The 15,972-nt window shown below is 35.6% G+C and overlaps 1 protein-coding gene across 5 annotated transcripts in view; it reads right to left on the bottom strand.

Annotated features, from left to right (window-relative positions):
* The window catches only part of GK (glycerol kinase), a 32,934-nt gene extending 19,260 nt beyond the window's left edge, over positions 1–13,674 (bottom strand). For 3 of the 5 annotated variants that reach the window (XM_063305210.1, XM_063305207.1, XM_063305208.1), the window contains exons 1-8: positions 13,455–13,673; positions 6,960–7,033; positions 5,427–5,533; positions 4,927–5,004; positions 4,300–4,379; positions 3,524–3,661; positions 2,413–2,522; positions 1,487–1,553 (exon numbers count right to left, since the gene is read on the bottom strand). In XM_063305210.1, coding sequence (XP_063161280.1) covers positions 1,487–1,553; positions 2,413–2,522; positions 3,524–3,661; positions 4,300–4,379; positions 4,927–5,004; positions 5,427–5,533; positions 6,960–7,033; positions 13,455–13,538 — 738 coding nt within the window. In that variant the 5' untranslated portion in view covers positions 13,539–13,673. Of the gene's footprint in view, positions 1–1,486; positions 1,554–2,412; positions 2,523–3,523; positions 3,662–4,299; positions 4,380–4,926; positions 5,005–5,426; positions 5,534–6,959; positions 7,034–13,454 lie in introns of all 5 variants that reach the window. The other 2 variants (XM_063305206.1, XM_063305209.1) reach the window with 1 other exon arrangement.
* Between the last annotated feature and the right edge of the window lie 2,298 nt (positions 13,675–15,972).

Below are 15,972 nucleotides of genomic sequence, written 5' to 3'. Positions count from 1 at the left end.
AGAATATCTGCAGTTCCTTTAGAAGCTGAAAGAAAATCAAGAAATTGCTACTTTTGCCCAGCATTCAGTTTTGCAAAAACTTTTGCCACTCTCCCCCAAGCACCTTGTAATGAAATACTTAAGATAAGAATGGCTTAATAGCTATGTAAGTCACTGAAAATGTACCAAAATTGTGTTACACATAGCAATTTGAATGCTTTAAATAGTTTTAAAAAACTGTCAAAGAAATAGTCAATTATCCAATAACGTATTAATAGAGGTAAGAAGCTGGTACTCACTAGAAATAACAGTTAAAATTCATCTTTTAAAGCAAAATTAAAGCAAACATTGCTTAATCAAGTAAATGTTATTAGTGTACTGTTATTTCAGTGTAAGTTTATGTTCAAAAATAAGAACCCAAGACAAGTACATTTCAAATAGCTATAATGATTTCATAAAAGATGTACTATTGGAAACATCTCCACATTTTTTAAGAGCTTCCCAGACTAATTTGACAAAAGGGAATTCTACTGTGTCATATACTTTTTTGGATTTAACTGCTTACAAGGAGATATACCACTAATTCTATGTAATATAAGACATAGAAGACATACACACTGAGATACCAGAGATGATGTAGTAAAATCCAAGGAGCAGATGGTATTTGGAACGGGAAATATATCTTATATCCAAGCAACCACATAATCCTTACTGTGATTATCGAGATATACAGGTCCTTTGGGCCTTTGGAACTGACTTAAGTAAGTGACAGTGGAACACCTAAATCTTTATGATAATTTTAAAAACAGAACATATATATGCAGTTCACGGTAAACAACAACAATTTCGTAAGACATAAAACTTTCATCAGACACACATCCAACTCTTGGGGGGGAACCTTGTTCCAGAAGGCGGGTGCTGCTCCAGAGAACGATCTATTCTAATCTATCGATAAGGCCTGGACATCTGAGGGACCACTTGTCTCCACTTGTTTCTGCCTACCCAGTACATTCTGGAAGAGTGGGTACACTCTGTGTCCCCTCTATTAAACACTGTCATCTTGTGGGACCAAAGAAACATGCCTTCTCTGTCACAGCCCCCACCCTCCGGAACAGCATCCTCCAAGAGATACGGATTGCCTGCTCTCTCCTAGGATTTCAGAAAGCTTTGAAAACCTGGCTTTGGTTCCAGCTTGATGTATTATTGTTTGTCTAGGGCTCCAGTCTTGTTTGATTTGTGTTGTCTGTAAGATTATTTCAGTCTGGACTGTTTGGTTTAATGCTTTTATTTGTTTTTTGGTTTTTCCAGTTTTTACACCACCCAGAGTCTACTGGAGTTGGGCAGCTTATACATTCAAATAAATAAATAAATAAGAAATAAGAATATTCTTCCTGCTAGTCAAAACTTGTTTCATAAAATAAATCTCAACTTGCATGGGCTACTAAGTAGAAACCATGCATGCAATACCAACTAAGTAAAATTATTGGCATAAAAGTTAAATACATACCAGTAATCCATAGATTTCTGAGGAACTCCGTACCTTGGGAAGCATTTCCATAGGAATTTCAAAAAAACTAGAAGTAGTTTTAAAAAGTTAGTGTGAATCCTTCCTTGCTGGGAAAAATAAAAAGTCTTTACTGATTTTCATTTTTTTTAATGCTTCCAATACATTTGGAAACATTTCAGATCAAATCAAATCATTTATTTTAGCCATACGCCCAGAAAACAGCAATATAAAATCTACCTAATTACACCCACACCCACATATTTATACATACTGTGCATAATATAAAAATCTACCCTGTCATTTTTCAAGATTGCATAGATGAAAGCTATCTGAGAGTTCTTATAAAGGGACCAGATGGCTCAGACACTCTAGTGAGCCATCTTTGCAAGGAATGCCCTTATGGTTCTCTCCACAGGGAAGCTCTGAGGGCAGTAAGTTGAGCCTTGCTAAGGTAAAGGCCCTATGAAATTTCAGTATTTTAATGGATGGTAAGTGCGTCTTTAATACAATGTTTAAAGTAGTGGTATCTTTTTGAGTACATCCATGTAACATGTTGTAACTACGCTGTTAATCCAACAATGGCTGCAAAAATATACTTTAGTGTACATATATAGTTCCATTTAAAATCTGTTAAATAACAGGACATTTAATAATTGAAACCCTCTAAGCAACAACTTGTTATTGTTGGTGCATTCCATATAAAAGTTTTCTTCATGTGTTATTGGAAAAATAGCTGTTAAAAACTAGTTATTCTGCTGTAAAAATTCTTATTTCCAAGTAAATCAGATAAAGATCCTAATCTAACATTTTAAAGACAATTTTTATTTATTTGTGAAATTTATATGGCTGCCTATCTCACACAAAGTGACTCTGGGAGGGGTATAACAAAAGCTGCCATTTCAAATATGCAGAAGTAAGTTACTTACTTGCAGAGTTCATCATCCCATTCTAATGAATGAATGTTGAACAACATTGTTCTACTGGCATTGGTTACATCAGTACAATGAATACCTCCATTTTTTCCACCGGTCAAACTCTTGAATGAATGAATGAATAAACAATTATTTTTTCTTAGTGCATAACTGGAAAAATAATAGAAGAAATGTCCAGACTCTAAGTTTGCTATTATTTACGAAGTATTTCACTATAAGAAATTAAAGATATAAAAATAAAATAAAAGCTATATTTTTAACCCAGTATGGTCAGTGTGTATGTGTCACCCCAACAAGGTAGGTGCCATATAGGTTAGGACTACTTTTACTGTAACAGATATAGTAACAGAATCTTGCAAGTCTGAATGTGCTTCCCATTTTATCTTTGTGTGATACTAGGGAGGGGCTTAATCCTAAAACATTTTCTCAAGTTTTTTCTTGGCCTGGGCTCAAGCCTCTCTTATCTGACTGTTACCTTAGTAGCAGCTCTTCCTCCTGTCCTTCAAGGCCATTACTACTGCCCTCTACAGTCTGTGTGTGTGTGTGAACTGTATAGCAGACTTCAGTTCTTAAAGGCTTTAACACTTTTGAAAGTTCTGGTGAATTTGCTATGAAATTCTGCTGTTAAACATGACATATTAGAGATATAAATGTTTACAGGAACACAAATATGCCAGAGCTACACATGTTGCAAGCATAATCTGCTAGGATCATCAACTGTATGGAGAAACTATGCATTCTCACTCTTTTCTCATGTATTTACTCAATGTATAGGATAGATGCATGAATATAGACCTTAGGTTATTACTTAAAAGGTAAAGGTTATTACTTAGGCTATTACTAAACCACAACTTTAGTCTTTTATGATTGAAATTGAATGAATATGATAACTTATTTGTTCACCAAGGATGATTTCCATTCATTATATCCAGGTCCAATATATTCTGCTAATAATGTTCAAGACAGTCTATAAATGATTATTGTTTCTGATATTATAGCAAAGGAAGTTGACTTCTTCTTGAATAGTTTTTAAGGATGTTAAAATCAAGTTGAGGGAATATAGAAGCAAAAGAAATTGATTTAATTATGATATATTGATACGTACCCATATTAACCATGAATCAATAGTACCAAAAAGAGCTTTCCCTTCACGAACTGCTTGCCTGATCTCCTTCACATTGTCCAAAAGCCAGCGTAGCTTCACAGCACTGAAATATGTGCTAATAGGGAGACCAGTCCTACTCTGCAAGATGGAACGTTAGTCAATCATAAATGTAAACTTCTACAGCAAATCTGCTTCTTCATTTTTTTGCGGAGTGGTGGTAGTGGTGTCTTCGAGTTAGTCTGTATTCCTAGTGACTACCTGGACAAGTCAAAATCTTGGAAATGTTTTTTGGAAGAGGTTTGTCAAACTTTCTTTATATAGCTGAAAGTAACTGACCCAAAGTAACCCTGTTGGCTTCATGCCTAAGGTAGGACTAGATCTCAGTTTCCTAGTTTCTTTAGTGCCTTTAACCACTAAACCAAACCGATTCTGTTGTTTTTCACTAGAATGAGCATAATAAAAGGATGATTTGCACTGTGTAATTACCATACATACTCCAGTTAGCCAAATCGCCAGTTTGGTCTAGTGGTTAAGGCAACGAGCTAGAAACCAGGAATCTGTGAGTTCTAGTCCAACCCTAGGCATTAAGCAAGCTGGGTGGCCTTGGGCCAGTCATTCTTTCTCAGCCCAACTCACCTCACAGGGTTGCTGTTGAGGGGAAAATAGGCAGAGGAAGGAGTATTAGGTATGTTCCCCGCCTTGAGTTATTTATAAAGATAATAAAGGTGGGATAAAAATTAATTAATTAAATAAATTATTCTAAGGTCAGTTTTTACCTTAAAAAAGGATTTATTCTGCCCTGGAATCCTTTTAAGAAGTCTTTCAACAGTAGATTGAGTCCTTAGGTCAAGCCATACTAGAATCCAAAGACAAGCATTAGTAACAGTAAAAGTAAATATTTAAGCAATGCATTAATTAAATAAATAGGATCAGGTTCTGAATCTCTGAATGGGCCTCCATTGACAAAACTTCTCAAAACCATCTAATATAGTTTGTATATCTTGTATGTCTTCCTGAATGATAGGAACAACTTTATTCCAGAAAGGAGAATTAAGATTATATTTTTAAATTGTTAATTTATCATTGTGAACCATGCTTCTTACTTCTCATTAAGCTAACGTCATTTCAATTCAAAATAACAAATTATTTAGCATACCTAAACAAAATGTATGTATGTATGTATTTATTTATTTTATAAAGAAGAGAGCAAAAGTTTCCAGGGCTGCTATGGAAAACAAATAATTCTTCGGTCATCTTTAAACATGAAGAGGAAAAAACAAAGACTAATATCCGGTACAACATATTTTAATGGATTTTAATGGAGCATATAAAACATATGAATACGAGCAGAACTATATTTATTAATTAAAAAGTATTCACAACAGTTCAATGTCCTTACCTACCAATAGCATTATAGAGAGGCTGTCCAGTTTCTTTGTCCCAAACTACAGTTGTCTCTCTCTGATTGCTAACTCCTACAGCTTTTAAGACAAAACAAACATTTTATCATTTTCTAGAATATTACATATTTCATGGTGGATCACCAAAACTTGAACAAAACTCTCTTTTGAATGAAAGCCTTTATCTTTTACTACAGTTCTTCATACTTATCACAAGCCACTTCTAGAGTTACAAGATCATCCGCATTGACATACAATAAAGCAGAAGAGACAACATAGGGATAAAGGTATTAACAGAATTCAGCACAGCTAATTTGTCCAAACACATTCCTTCCTCTTCACATAAAACCATTTTTGATTGCTTATAATTCTAAAATATTTTAGTTTCATTTAAAAATATTTCAGTAACATCATTTTTACTCTTCATTCACCTCTGTAACTTATTTATGACTATCACTTCCTCCTCTTGATTTAGATCATGATTATTATTGAATTAAAAATACCTTTTATGTTGGAAATGTCTATATTCAGGTGGTTCAATTTCTCACATGTTCTTTCAACACATTCATAGACAGACTGCAGTATTTCTTTTGGGTCTTGTTCTACCCACCTTGAAAAGATCAAGGCCAACATTAGAAAGCTGGCTTTTGCAATTGATATGATTCAACAAACCATAAAGGCTCATTTGCTTCATTGCTTTAGAGAGGGATGACCATTTACCAGCAGTAATTTCAGATACTATTAACCAGTTTTCCAGAAGCAGAATGAATGGACCTTTTCATATTTAATTCTTCCTATAAAAACCTGCAAGAAGATTTTTTTCAGATAGAATATAAGCTTATATTGCCAAGTAAAGTAGTATATGTAAACTTAGCTCCAGTACGATCTTCACAATGAATAAAAATCAAACACTATCTTTCACTGTTGGATTTAAAAAAGACATATCAGAAAATGAAACTTCAGTCAAGGCATCCAAAGCTAGTTACAATGATGCCAAAATAATGAAAACTGTGTTGTGAAGTCACAAAGGAATATATCTCTCTTATATACTTGTATGGAATATAAGAACAAAAGGAATGGAGCTTGCATCACAATGCATGTTTTGTCATATGCTGCCATTCTATGATACACATAAAATCGCATTCAAAATATATATCATTGCTTTCACAATATTTTCATTAAGAATCTGATTTACTATTAATAAAACACAAAGTTTAAACTGCTGGCATTTAAAGATAAATACAAGTATCAAAACGTAAGCATTTTACTTATGCATTGAGGCAAGTATCTGAACTGCTACTCATATCAGGTTTTATGGCCATTTCTGACATACTTCATCAAAGAAGTAGCATTTCAATGATGGGTGGAGTAGAAATATTATTTTAATAGCATGTTTTAACATAACACTTCTTTCCTTGAAAAGCACACAAGAATAATTTTGCTGGTGATATAAACAAAATACCATCAAACTTTTAAAATGATTGTGTAAGTCTATGGCATATTAGGAGGAATCCTACTGCAAGAATATTCAATTTATGAAGTTAATTTTAAAAAGCCATTCCATTGACTGTAATGCAAACTTTTAGGCCTGAATTTAAACAAATACAAAAAGAAAACCTAACTCTCTACAGTGAAACTATCCAAAAACTGCATCTTATGAAAATACTTCAAAGGATATAGCTATAACACAGAGCCTTCAGTGGGAGGCATGTATTAATGTAGCTGAAGAAGAGGAAAATTTGTAGACAAGAAGTGCCTTTCTACTCATTTTGGACATATTTAAATTCTAATATTAGAGAAAAACAATTTTCTCTGTTGAAATTTTCTCAGTTGTCCACAAGCAAATTCTACCTCACTCTAAAAATATGAATGTCAATGTTTGCTAACAGAGAAGATTTCAACAATATAATGAAAGAAAATCAGAAAGCCCATACTCTAGGTCATATAGATGGAAACCATTCTATCAGTTAAAAAAAAAACTTTAACAATATCATATCAAACGTCAAATATTCAAGAGCATAAAGGAGAAACAATACCCTTCTTTGGGGAATTTCTGTTGGATTTCTACTTGATGATGACTCAGTAATTCAGCTGTGTTTGCATTAAAAACCTGCAAGCAATAAATACATAGTTATCAAACCAAAATCCGTAAGTAAATCCAAAGTCAAACAGGTGGAGAGCATGAGGAAGCTAATCACTAGCAGTTTAAACAGTTATCAGGAAACAGCAACACTGATTTATTTATATATAATGGAAAATGGTCCAAGAACAGAATTGCAGCATAACATTTGCTTAACTCTAGAACCAAACAGCAGATAATATGCTGCTTTAAAATGATTTATTTTAAAGAAGGTACAAACATTTCTGGGCCTTAAGTTTTATTATAGCTTTTCAACCATAATGTTGCAATGATGGGAAAGATCAATATATAAAGTATAGAAATATGATAATTTATGAAGTATAGAAATTGGGAAACTTAGATTTAGGAGAGTTACATACCAAAACAGAGGCAAAGAATATTTGCTATACAGCATGGGCCACTATCAAAAGAGAATATAGAGGGAACAGATGGATCACAAAAACAAAAAGCACAAGAACATTCAAATTTCTTCTAGTTTTACATGCAGTGGTCAACACGCATAATAAATTATCATTTTCAGACTTCATAACTAAATAAATCAAGGATTATCTCCTTCATCTCTTTTTACAATAAGTGTAGAAAGACTGTCATTACACTTAACGTTCCTGAATAAATGTACTATAAACACCAAGAAAACAGGACTTTTAAGATTCATAGAAATATAAATACTGAGTTCTAAACTCTGAATATCTGAACTTGGAATAGATAACAGCAATAGCAAACAATATCTTGTTTGATCTATAAAAATGGGGCTAAATATAAGTTTTCCTTGCTTATTGGAAATACATGTAGGTTATATCTTTTTCTAGAACTAGCAATTTATGCTTTTAAATTGATATACAAAAACATTAACATTTTACAAAAAACACGTAATCATTATAGCATCTTTCTGATTACAGTAGTGATTACATCCAGATTTAAATATTTGAATCGTCCTGACTACTGATTTATATAATGCACACATACACTCTTATTGTGTTGTGTATTAGAAATATGGCAATTAACTAAAACAGGGACGTGGTGCCCTCCAGATATTGTGAAGCAACTGATTAGCCTTAGCAACAAACAGTTGTAAGGAACAGTAATGCAAAACTGGGGAGACCCAGGTTGACCACCTGTTAACTAGTGAGGCATAGCAACAAGGAATAAGAAGGCAAAGATATATTCTTGCCCTTTAAAAATGAAGCAATATGTAACAACCAATGCATGCAATAATGCTTTTATTACATGTAACCTATTTATCTTATTGGAAAAAAAGTCTACATTGTAACATGTTTTGCATATAAATCCTTGTGAAAGTAAAAATTGCTATTGAATCCAATTATATTTTTGTGAGAATAATCAATAGAACTAATTCTTAATTACATGATATAAGCAACCAAGCAATTATCACATCAACCTGACAGATAGAATTCATTTTGTAAAATAATTCAATAAGTCATCTTACTTAAAATATATTCTGTGTATCTGTATGATTCTGCACAACTCTAAAACAAAATGTGGGAATGATTGTATCATATGAAATATTTGGGAAAAGTTACCTGTGTTTCAGGTACCTATAACAAACAGATTGCTTTTTTTATTTCTAAATTGTATTTACTGTTTTTCAGTTAATATGGCTTAAGAGTATTTAAGTCCAAAGTTCAGATATAACAGATACAACAAAATCATACTGATGAAAGGGAGACGATTGTAAAAAAGAATAACTGTTGTTAATCATTACCTATAAAGTCATTCAACTTATCTAACTTGTTTATCTTTGACTCCAGATGAGCAAGTACCTAGTTGTAAGTCCAGATCATCACTTATAGAGTATTATTTATTTGATGCCAGCTAGTGAGTAGGTATTCTCTACTTTGACCAGAAGAACAAGGTTTTGGTTTTTTCCCCATATTTTGGAAGAAAATTATTCTAATGAACTAGGTTGGAGTCATTTTTTTAAACTAAACTGAGCTTTTCTACTGTGTATTTGAACATAGGATTTATTTTCTTCCTTCCTGGAGGTCATTTGCTTATATTTGCCCCATAGAGCAGATTTAAAGGAAGGACAAACTGAAGAAAAATGTGACACCTAAACAGGAAAGAAATGAAGGGCGTAACTCCACTATTTTTCATTATTCCATCTGACAAATATAAATAAGCTGTTCTTGCCTACATCATCAAGGTCTAGCACTAGAGATTTTTTTTTATTGGTTAACTACTTTTATGTTATCTAAGTATTATTAGATATTATGGACTCTAATTGTCTACGAACAAGAAACTAGAACTGAATTACATTCTTCTATTTGAGATTCTACAATCCTGATTAAAAAAACCTGTACATTATATAAAGGTATTTTCATATTGTCAAGTCTTCCACATTTCTATTTTTTCTACAACTCCATTTCAATGAGTTGAAAGGCCTTAAATATCAGTACAGTAAAGATATAATGGGTTGCCAGGCTATTAGCAATTTACAAACAAACCACAGTATTTTATCTTTTTTTTTTCAAATGAGGGCTAGATAAAGAAATATTGAGATGGAGCTTCCTCGTCAACCGATTCAAAACACATTGTTATTCTAACAAATGGTCTTTGTGTTGTTATAGATAATCCAGCAAACTGTGGGTCATTCATGGCAAAACATTTTATCATCTTCTAATATGAAGATTAATAATGTCTTTTTTAGGATCAGAAGTCTCCAGTTTCTAACCCAAGCCAAGCCAGGTGAATTTTCATAAGCATTCTTACACTTTCTTATAACCATTATTTTACTTAGGCATAGTTCTATGGACTGCAGTATTAGGTTTTTGTGAGTTTTACCAAAATTAAGTTTGGGCTATTACTAAATTGTACCGTCAGCCCATTTGTTGTTTATTCGTTTAGTCGCTTCCGACTCTTTGTGACTTCATGGACCAGCCCACGCCAGAACTTCCTGTCGGTCGTCAACACCCCCAGCTCCCCCAGGGACGAGTCCGTCACCTCTAGAATATCATCCATCCACCTTGCCCTTGGTCGGCCCCTCTTCCTTTTGCCCTCCACTCTCCCTAGCATCATCATCTTCTCCAAGGTGTCCTGTCTTCTCATTATGTGGCCAAAGTATTTCAGTTTTGCCTTTAATATCATTCCCTCAAGTGAGCAGTCTGGCTTTATTTCCTGGAGGATGGACTGGTTTGATCTTCTGGCAATCCAAGGCACTCTCAGAATTTTCCTCCAACACCACAGTTCAAAAGCATCAATCTTCCTTCTCTCAGCCTTCCTTATGGTCCAGCTCTCGCAGCCATATGTTACTACAGGGAACAGCATTGCTTTAACTATGCAGACTTTTCTTGTCAGTGTGATGTCTCTGCTCTTAACTATTTTATCGAGATTTGTCATTGCTCTTCTCCCAAGGATTAAGCGTCTTCTGATTTCCTGACTGCAGTCAGCATCTGCAGTAATCTTCGCACCTAGAAATACAGTCAGCCCATACTTTTCAGCTAAAGTCCTTTCCTTTTCCAGGCCATTCCTGTTTGAAAATGTGTGATTCAAGGTACTGGTCATTACTTTAAAAGCTCTACATGGCAAAGGGACTGTTTACTTCACAGACTGCATGTCTTCCTTAGTATCTGCTCAGCCAATTTGATCTTGCAGAATTGGCATAGTCCAGGTCCCTTTGATTAAACAATGTCATCTATCAAGACCCAAAGAAGCATGCCTTCTCTGTAGCAGTGCTGATCTGGAATGAGGTTCCCTCAAAATCAGGATGGCCCCCACGCTGGTTGTTTAGAACAGCCATGAAGACCTAATCTTCACCCAAGCCTTTGGTGAGGGAAAGTCAGACCCCCTCTTTCATTTCTGTTCCATCTATTATTCCTGCCATGCTTTAATTTTTTTCTTCCTTTTAATTTGTTTTATTATAATTCCCTTGTTTTGTCGTGAGCCATCCAGTGTTATTAGGTATTGAGCAGCATACACATTTGATAAAATAAACAAATAAATCAATCTATATAGAACTACTTAGCTTGGATATTGTTTACTGGGCAACCCAAGTAATTGTATCAATAAGGCATATTACCAGAATTCAAATACCAAAATACTTGAATGAATTTCATCAAGGTGGAAAGGGGAAGGCATAACCAACAATAGAGTCTTTTTATTCTCAATTGCTGCTATTCTGGAGCTTCTTCAAGCTGGTCATGGTCAAGGTCTGCAGCTGACTGACAACCAATTTTCTTGTCTGGTGATGCAAGTGAACTATGCCCTTCAAGTATTAATCAAGTCTCTTGAACTCTTTCAAGTTCAATGTTCATTTTTTTAATGAGTTGACTTATCAAGTCACCATCTCCAGGATAGCCAAAATAAGTCTGTTTCCCATGAGAAGCTGTTTATTTTTATACTTAATTCTAAAATCTTATAGTAAAAGTCAATATTCCAAATTTATCTGGACCCTTAATTCATTTATAACTTTCTTAGCTCAAAATCTTATTTAGCTTTTTGCTGTTTATTTCAAATTCTTTAAGTTCTTAAGCTTATAATTAATTTTTCTTTTCTTCAGAGTTGAAGATAAACCTATCCAGCAACTTTTCAAACTTGTCATTTTGAAGGTGTCTAATAGCTTTAAGATGGTTAACAGGCAATTTCCAAAAGTAATTAGAAAGTGAAGTTTGCGAACTGAGCATCCTTTAAAACGCTCTGCTGTGGTTGCAAGCAAGATGGCTGATCTCATTGTCTCCCAGTGCTCAAACCTGCGAAAAACCACTGTCCTGCAGTCTCCTTGTGAGAAGCAGCTGTCTGCAGCACATGTGGGTGACCTCCTGTCCTCTCCTTATCCGGAGAGCTTCCAACGAACCAATCTACTCATCGGTTCCTTGGTCTTTGCTGCAATCATTGGCTCCGCTTTTGTGGAGCTGTCTTCAGTTTACCTTACCTCTCCCAGAAGTCCAATTCCATTTATATCTCTGAGGAGACTTTTAATTCATATAGTACACAAAAAAATGGATTTAGTATAAACTCTGGAAGTCTACTGTTATTAATAAAACAGGTTTGTTATTTAGGTCTTTCTGAAAATTGACAAACATGTTAAGTTGAAGTCGCAAGAGCCTACCAAAACTTTTAAAACTTTGTGTAAAGTTAGTATACTTTTTCTTGGTACATTTACAGACTAAAATTGTATTACTTAATCTAAGCATTCCTGTTATCTGTGATGGCATTTTACTTCAACAACAGCAGACACTTTAGCCTGTCCATGAAAAATATTTTGATCTTCATTCTTTCATAACTCAAGTAAAACAACTTCATGAATTCTAGACAGTTCCCCAAGTAACCTTTGCCTTAAAAAAAAAGACTCATACTTTGAGGGAAAAGTTATCAAGAAATATCATTAGTGAAATTCACAGGATTTTTTTTACTGAAGCTATTTTAAAATCACTCCTTAAATTACAGAAACACTTTCCAGTAACAGGTACAAAAGCCTCCAACTGTAAGGAGCAGGAATCAATCTGACAAAAATGAAATCAAAACTTCACTCTTTATATTTTATAGCTGATTCAAGTAAGCATGCCCAATTACATTACACTGGACTTGCACTAAAAATACCCTAACTGCCATTAAAAAACAAACAAACAACAACAACCCTTGACTCTGCCCTCATCCAATATATCTAGAGCTGAAGACTCTGTAATGAACTCTGTAAGTCCAGCCTTAGAGGGTGATTCGAGAACCATTCCATACCCAGGAAATACATAAGGATTTCAATTGGAAGAGGATGAAAAGGGAAAACTGCTTCATGAAATCCTTATCGGAAACAACCTTCGTATTCCCTTGGAACACACACAGAAAGTCAAGAAGATACACACATTCTACATGCTAACAGAAGACACACCAGTTGAAGCTACCTTTCACTCCAGCAGAGGGAAAGATAAAAATGCAGTTCCGTTTAGGAACAGCCAATAAAAAGCTGTCCTATTGTCCTGTCAAAAAGAAAGGCGAAGGAACCAGATGATGATGTTAACGACGGTAACATCAATAATGTCACCATTTATTTTGGCAGTGCTTAACTCGCTAAATGAACCAAACACAGTGAGGGCTTGCGTCGCTTCCAAAACTCATCCTCTACCCCAGAATCCTTTCATTTTATTTTGCAGTGTGCCAAAACAAGCGCACACCATAGTTATTCAATCGTACTTTCATCTATCCTTCCTTTCGCTTCTACAGATGAACCTGACACTGGGAACACCTGTTAGGGACGTCCGGGCGCCTATTACGCCCCGTCCACCGGGCAAGCGGCTCCTCTTGCTGTCACATGCCAGCCGTCAATCCCGGCCGGCGTCCTCCACACTGCCCAGCAAGGGCAATCGCTTTCCCTTTGTGGCTCGCCCTCTCTGCTCTTGGCTGGAAGCAGCGGCTGCTCCTCATGTTTACTGGCGCTTACCAAGAACCTTGTGGAGCTGGTCCCTTGGTCGATGGCCCCCACGAGAGGACCCATCGCTCCACCCTGGGCCACAACCGCGGCCATGGGGAGGCTCGGTCGGCGCGCCCCTACCCCGTTTCCTAGGCGACCCTGCCCGAGCCAGAAGCGGCAGAGCACCCAGAGGCTTTCACGCCGGCGACTTCAATCTCAACCGCGCGGGACTTATCAGAGCAGAGGCTAAAGGCGGGGCAGAGGGCGCTGGCCAACATGCTGCCGCTCGGGCTCCAATCAGCATGAGGACTGGAGCAGCAGAGGACGGGGTTTCCCACGAGTCGCAGGAAATAGGCTAAAGGTTCGGGAGTGGGCGAGTGCCTCTGAGTCGCCTGATCACATGCCCCTGACGTGTCTGTGCTCTTTACTGTTAACTCGGTTTTTGCTGGCTGTCGCAATCTCAGATTGCAAAACGTTGGGAGAAGAGTCGTTGCGTTCTTGACAGGAATTTAGAACGGTTTCCGCGCGTTCTTCTACCTATTATGAAACAAGCCGTCACTCCAGCCCGTCAAGAGGCAATGCGATCTCTATTTCTCCGCTGCTGAAACGTGCATTGAGAAGAATGCAAATCTTTGCACGTTTACCTGACAATAATCAGTGTCGTTAAACTCAGCAGGACTTACTTTTCCTGGTAAACAGGCAAGGAATTATATTTTAATTCCTGAAATGTCTTTAAGGATTGTGTGAAAGACACAGGTTTGAAGTTTATCATATATCTCTAATCTTGGATATAAGCATTCTCCTTTTCTACAGCATGCAATCAAGAATCGTAAACGGTTGGCAGCACGCAGTGTTTCTGAGGATAGTATTTCTTAAGCAGAATGAAATCCCGTAAAACCTGTCCCCAGTCAACCACCTGTAATGCTTGAAGGAAGATTTTGGCAAAGCTTTACTATGAACCTCTTCCCCAATTAAAAGACATGTTTTAACAATGAGAAATGAATTTTAACTGGATTTACCCCTAGACAGGTGGGTTTAGGAGCTGCAAATTCAGGATGCGATCCTATAATTGCCCTAGAAATTACACATATGTACAGGTTTGTAGTATATATACATTTAGAAAACAGCCTGGTAGAGTTCTTAAGGAATAATTTCAGTCCCACCATGTGAAAGAGCATGGGCTACTCAACCAATTGATGTAATGAATGCTAAAAGAGAAATTACAGGGTAACTAAACATGCAGATACTGCGAAACTATTAAAAAATATTCCAGATATTGCTGCAAGTTGAGGAGAATTCCAGGTATTGTAACGTTAATTTTGACTGTGGTGCATACTGAAAATCAGAGAACCATAGCTTTCTACCTTTGTTTAAAAAAGTGAGGTCATTATGAGGACAGTTGTATGCTTAATTAACACAGACAATAAGGCTTTTTATTTCTTTTTTAAGAACACACAAGTGCAATCAAAAGTAGACATGTTCAAACAAGATGCTGTCCAGAATTGCTTAAGTTTCTTGCTCCTATTAGAAATGTTTCAATGCCTAAGAAGAAGGCAATTGATATTTTAGATAAATACAATGGCGTGTAGCTAAGTAGGTAACTATATCCCTAAACTTGAATTAGTCAATCCTATGTTTTACTGATTTAGTGATAGCATTTATTGCCTACACAGAACATAGAATTTTAGCATTTTTTCAATTCCAACACTATGATTACATCTTTAAATCCTAAAACAGACTAATTACAACGTTTTACCAATGTTCAAAGCTTTTCTCTTTCAAGTTCCAAAGAAAATAGTGCAATTGTAAATAAAGCTTTATATCAGGGTTTTTCACAGAATCCTCTACTCAGTGCTAACAACTTAGTCTATATCTTTTTTATATTATTAAAATATGTTATGTGAAAACCTCAATTTACCAAAGCCATGAGGGCACAGAGGTCCATATCTGTAAACCTATCTGGGAAACACCATGGCATATGGGAAGATTGTGACTTGAAGTGTAAGAGAAGTAATGATAAAGAGCATGAATTAACAAATGAAATGAAAGAACAAGAAACATATGGCATGCTTGAGAAAGTAAGAAAGGAGAAGGATATACTAATAATGTAATAATCTGGATGAAGATAATCCAAATTGGATGAAGGCATGAATGGAACAGAAGATATACTATAGCCTTAATTATGAATGAAAGGACCCACTTGATACCAGGCTAGTGCCTAACTTACTGGCCTTTGGAAATTAATAAAATCAGGTTTGTTTTTGAATACAATTTGAAGGATGATAAAATGGGAACAGTCTCTGTTTCCACATTATCGTACTGTTATTTTGGGTTATTTTGCTTTTATTTTTTCTTTTTGTAAACTTAGCTTCTATGGAAGTGATAGTTGGACTTTAAAGAAGCAGGGTAGGAAAAGTATCAATGCCTTTGAACTTTGGAAGACTCCTGGGAATACCATGGACAGACAAGAAAACAAACTGATGGATCATTGTACAAATGAACCCAGAGTTCTCACTTGAGGCACGAATGACCAGTCAAGATCATATAA

The sequence above is a fragment of the Candoia aspera genome, chromosome 5 (assembly GCF_035149785.1).
Source record: "Candoia aspera isolate rCanAsp1 chromosome 5, rCanAsp1.hap2, whole genome shotgun sequence".
Lineage (NCBI taxonomy): Eukaryota > Metazoa > Chordata > Lepidosauria > Squamata > Boidae > Candoia > Candoia aspera.
Note: the sequence above shows the minus strand (reverse complement) of the source record. Positions and strands in the feature narration are given on the sequence as shown.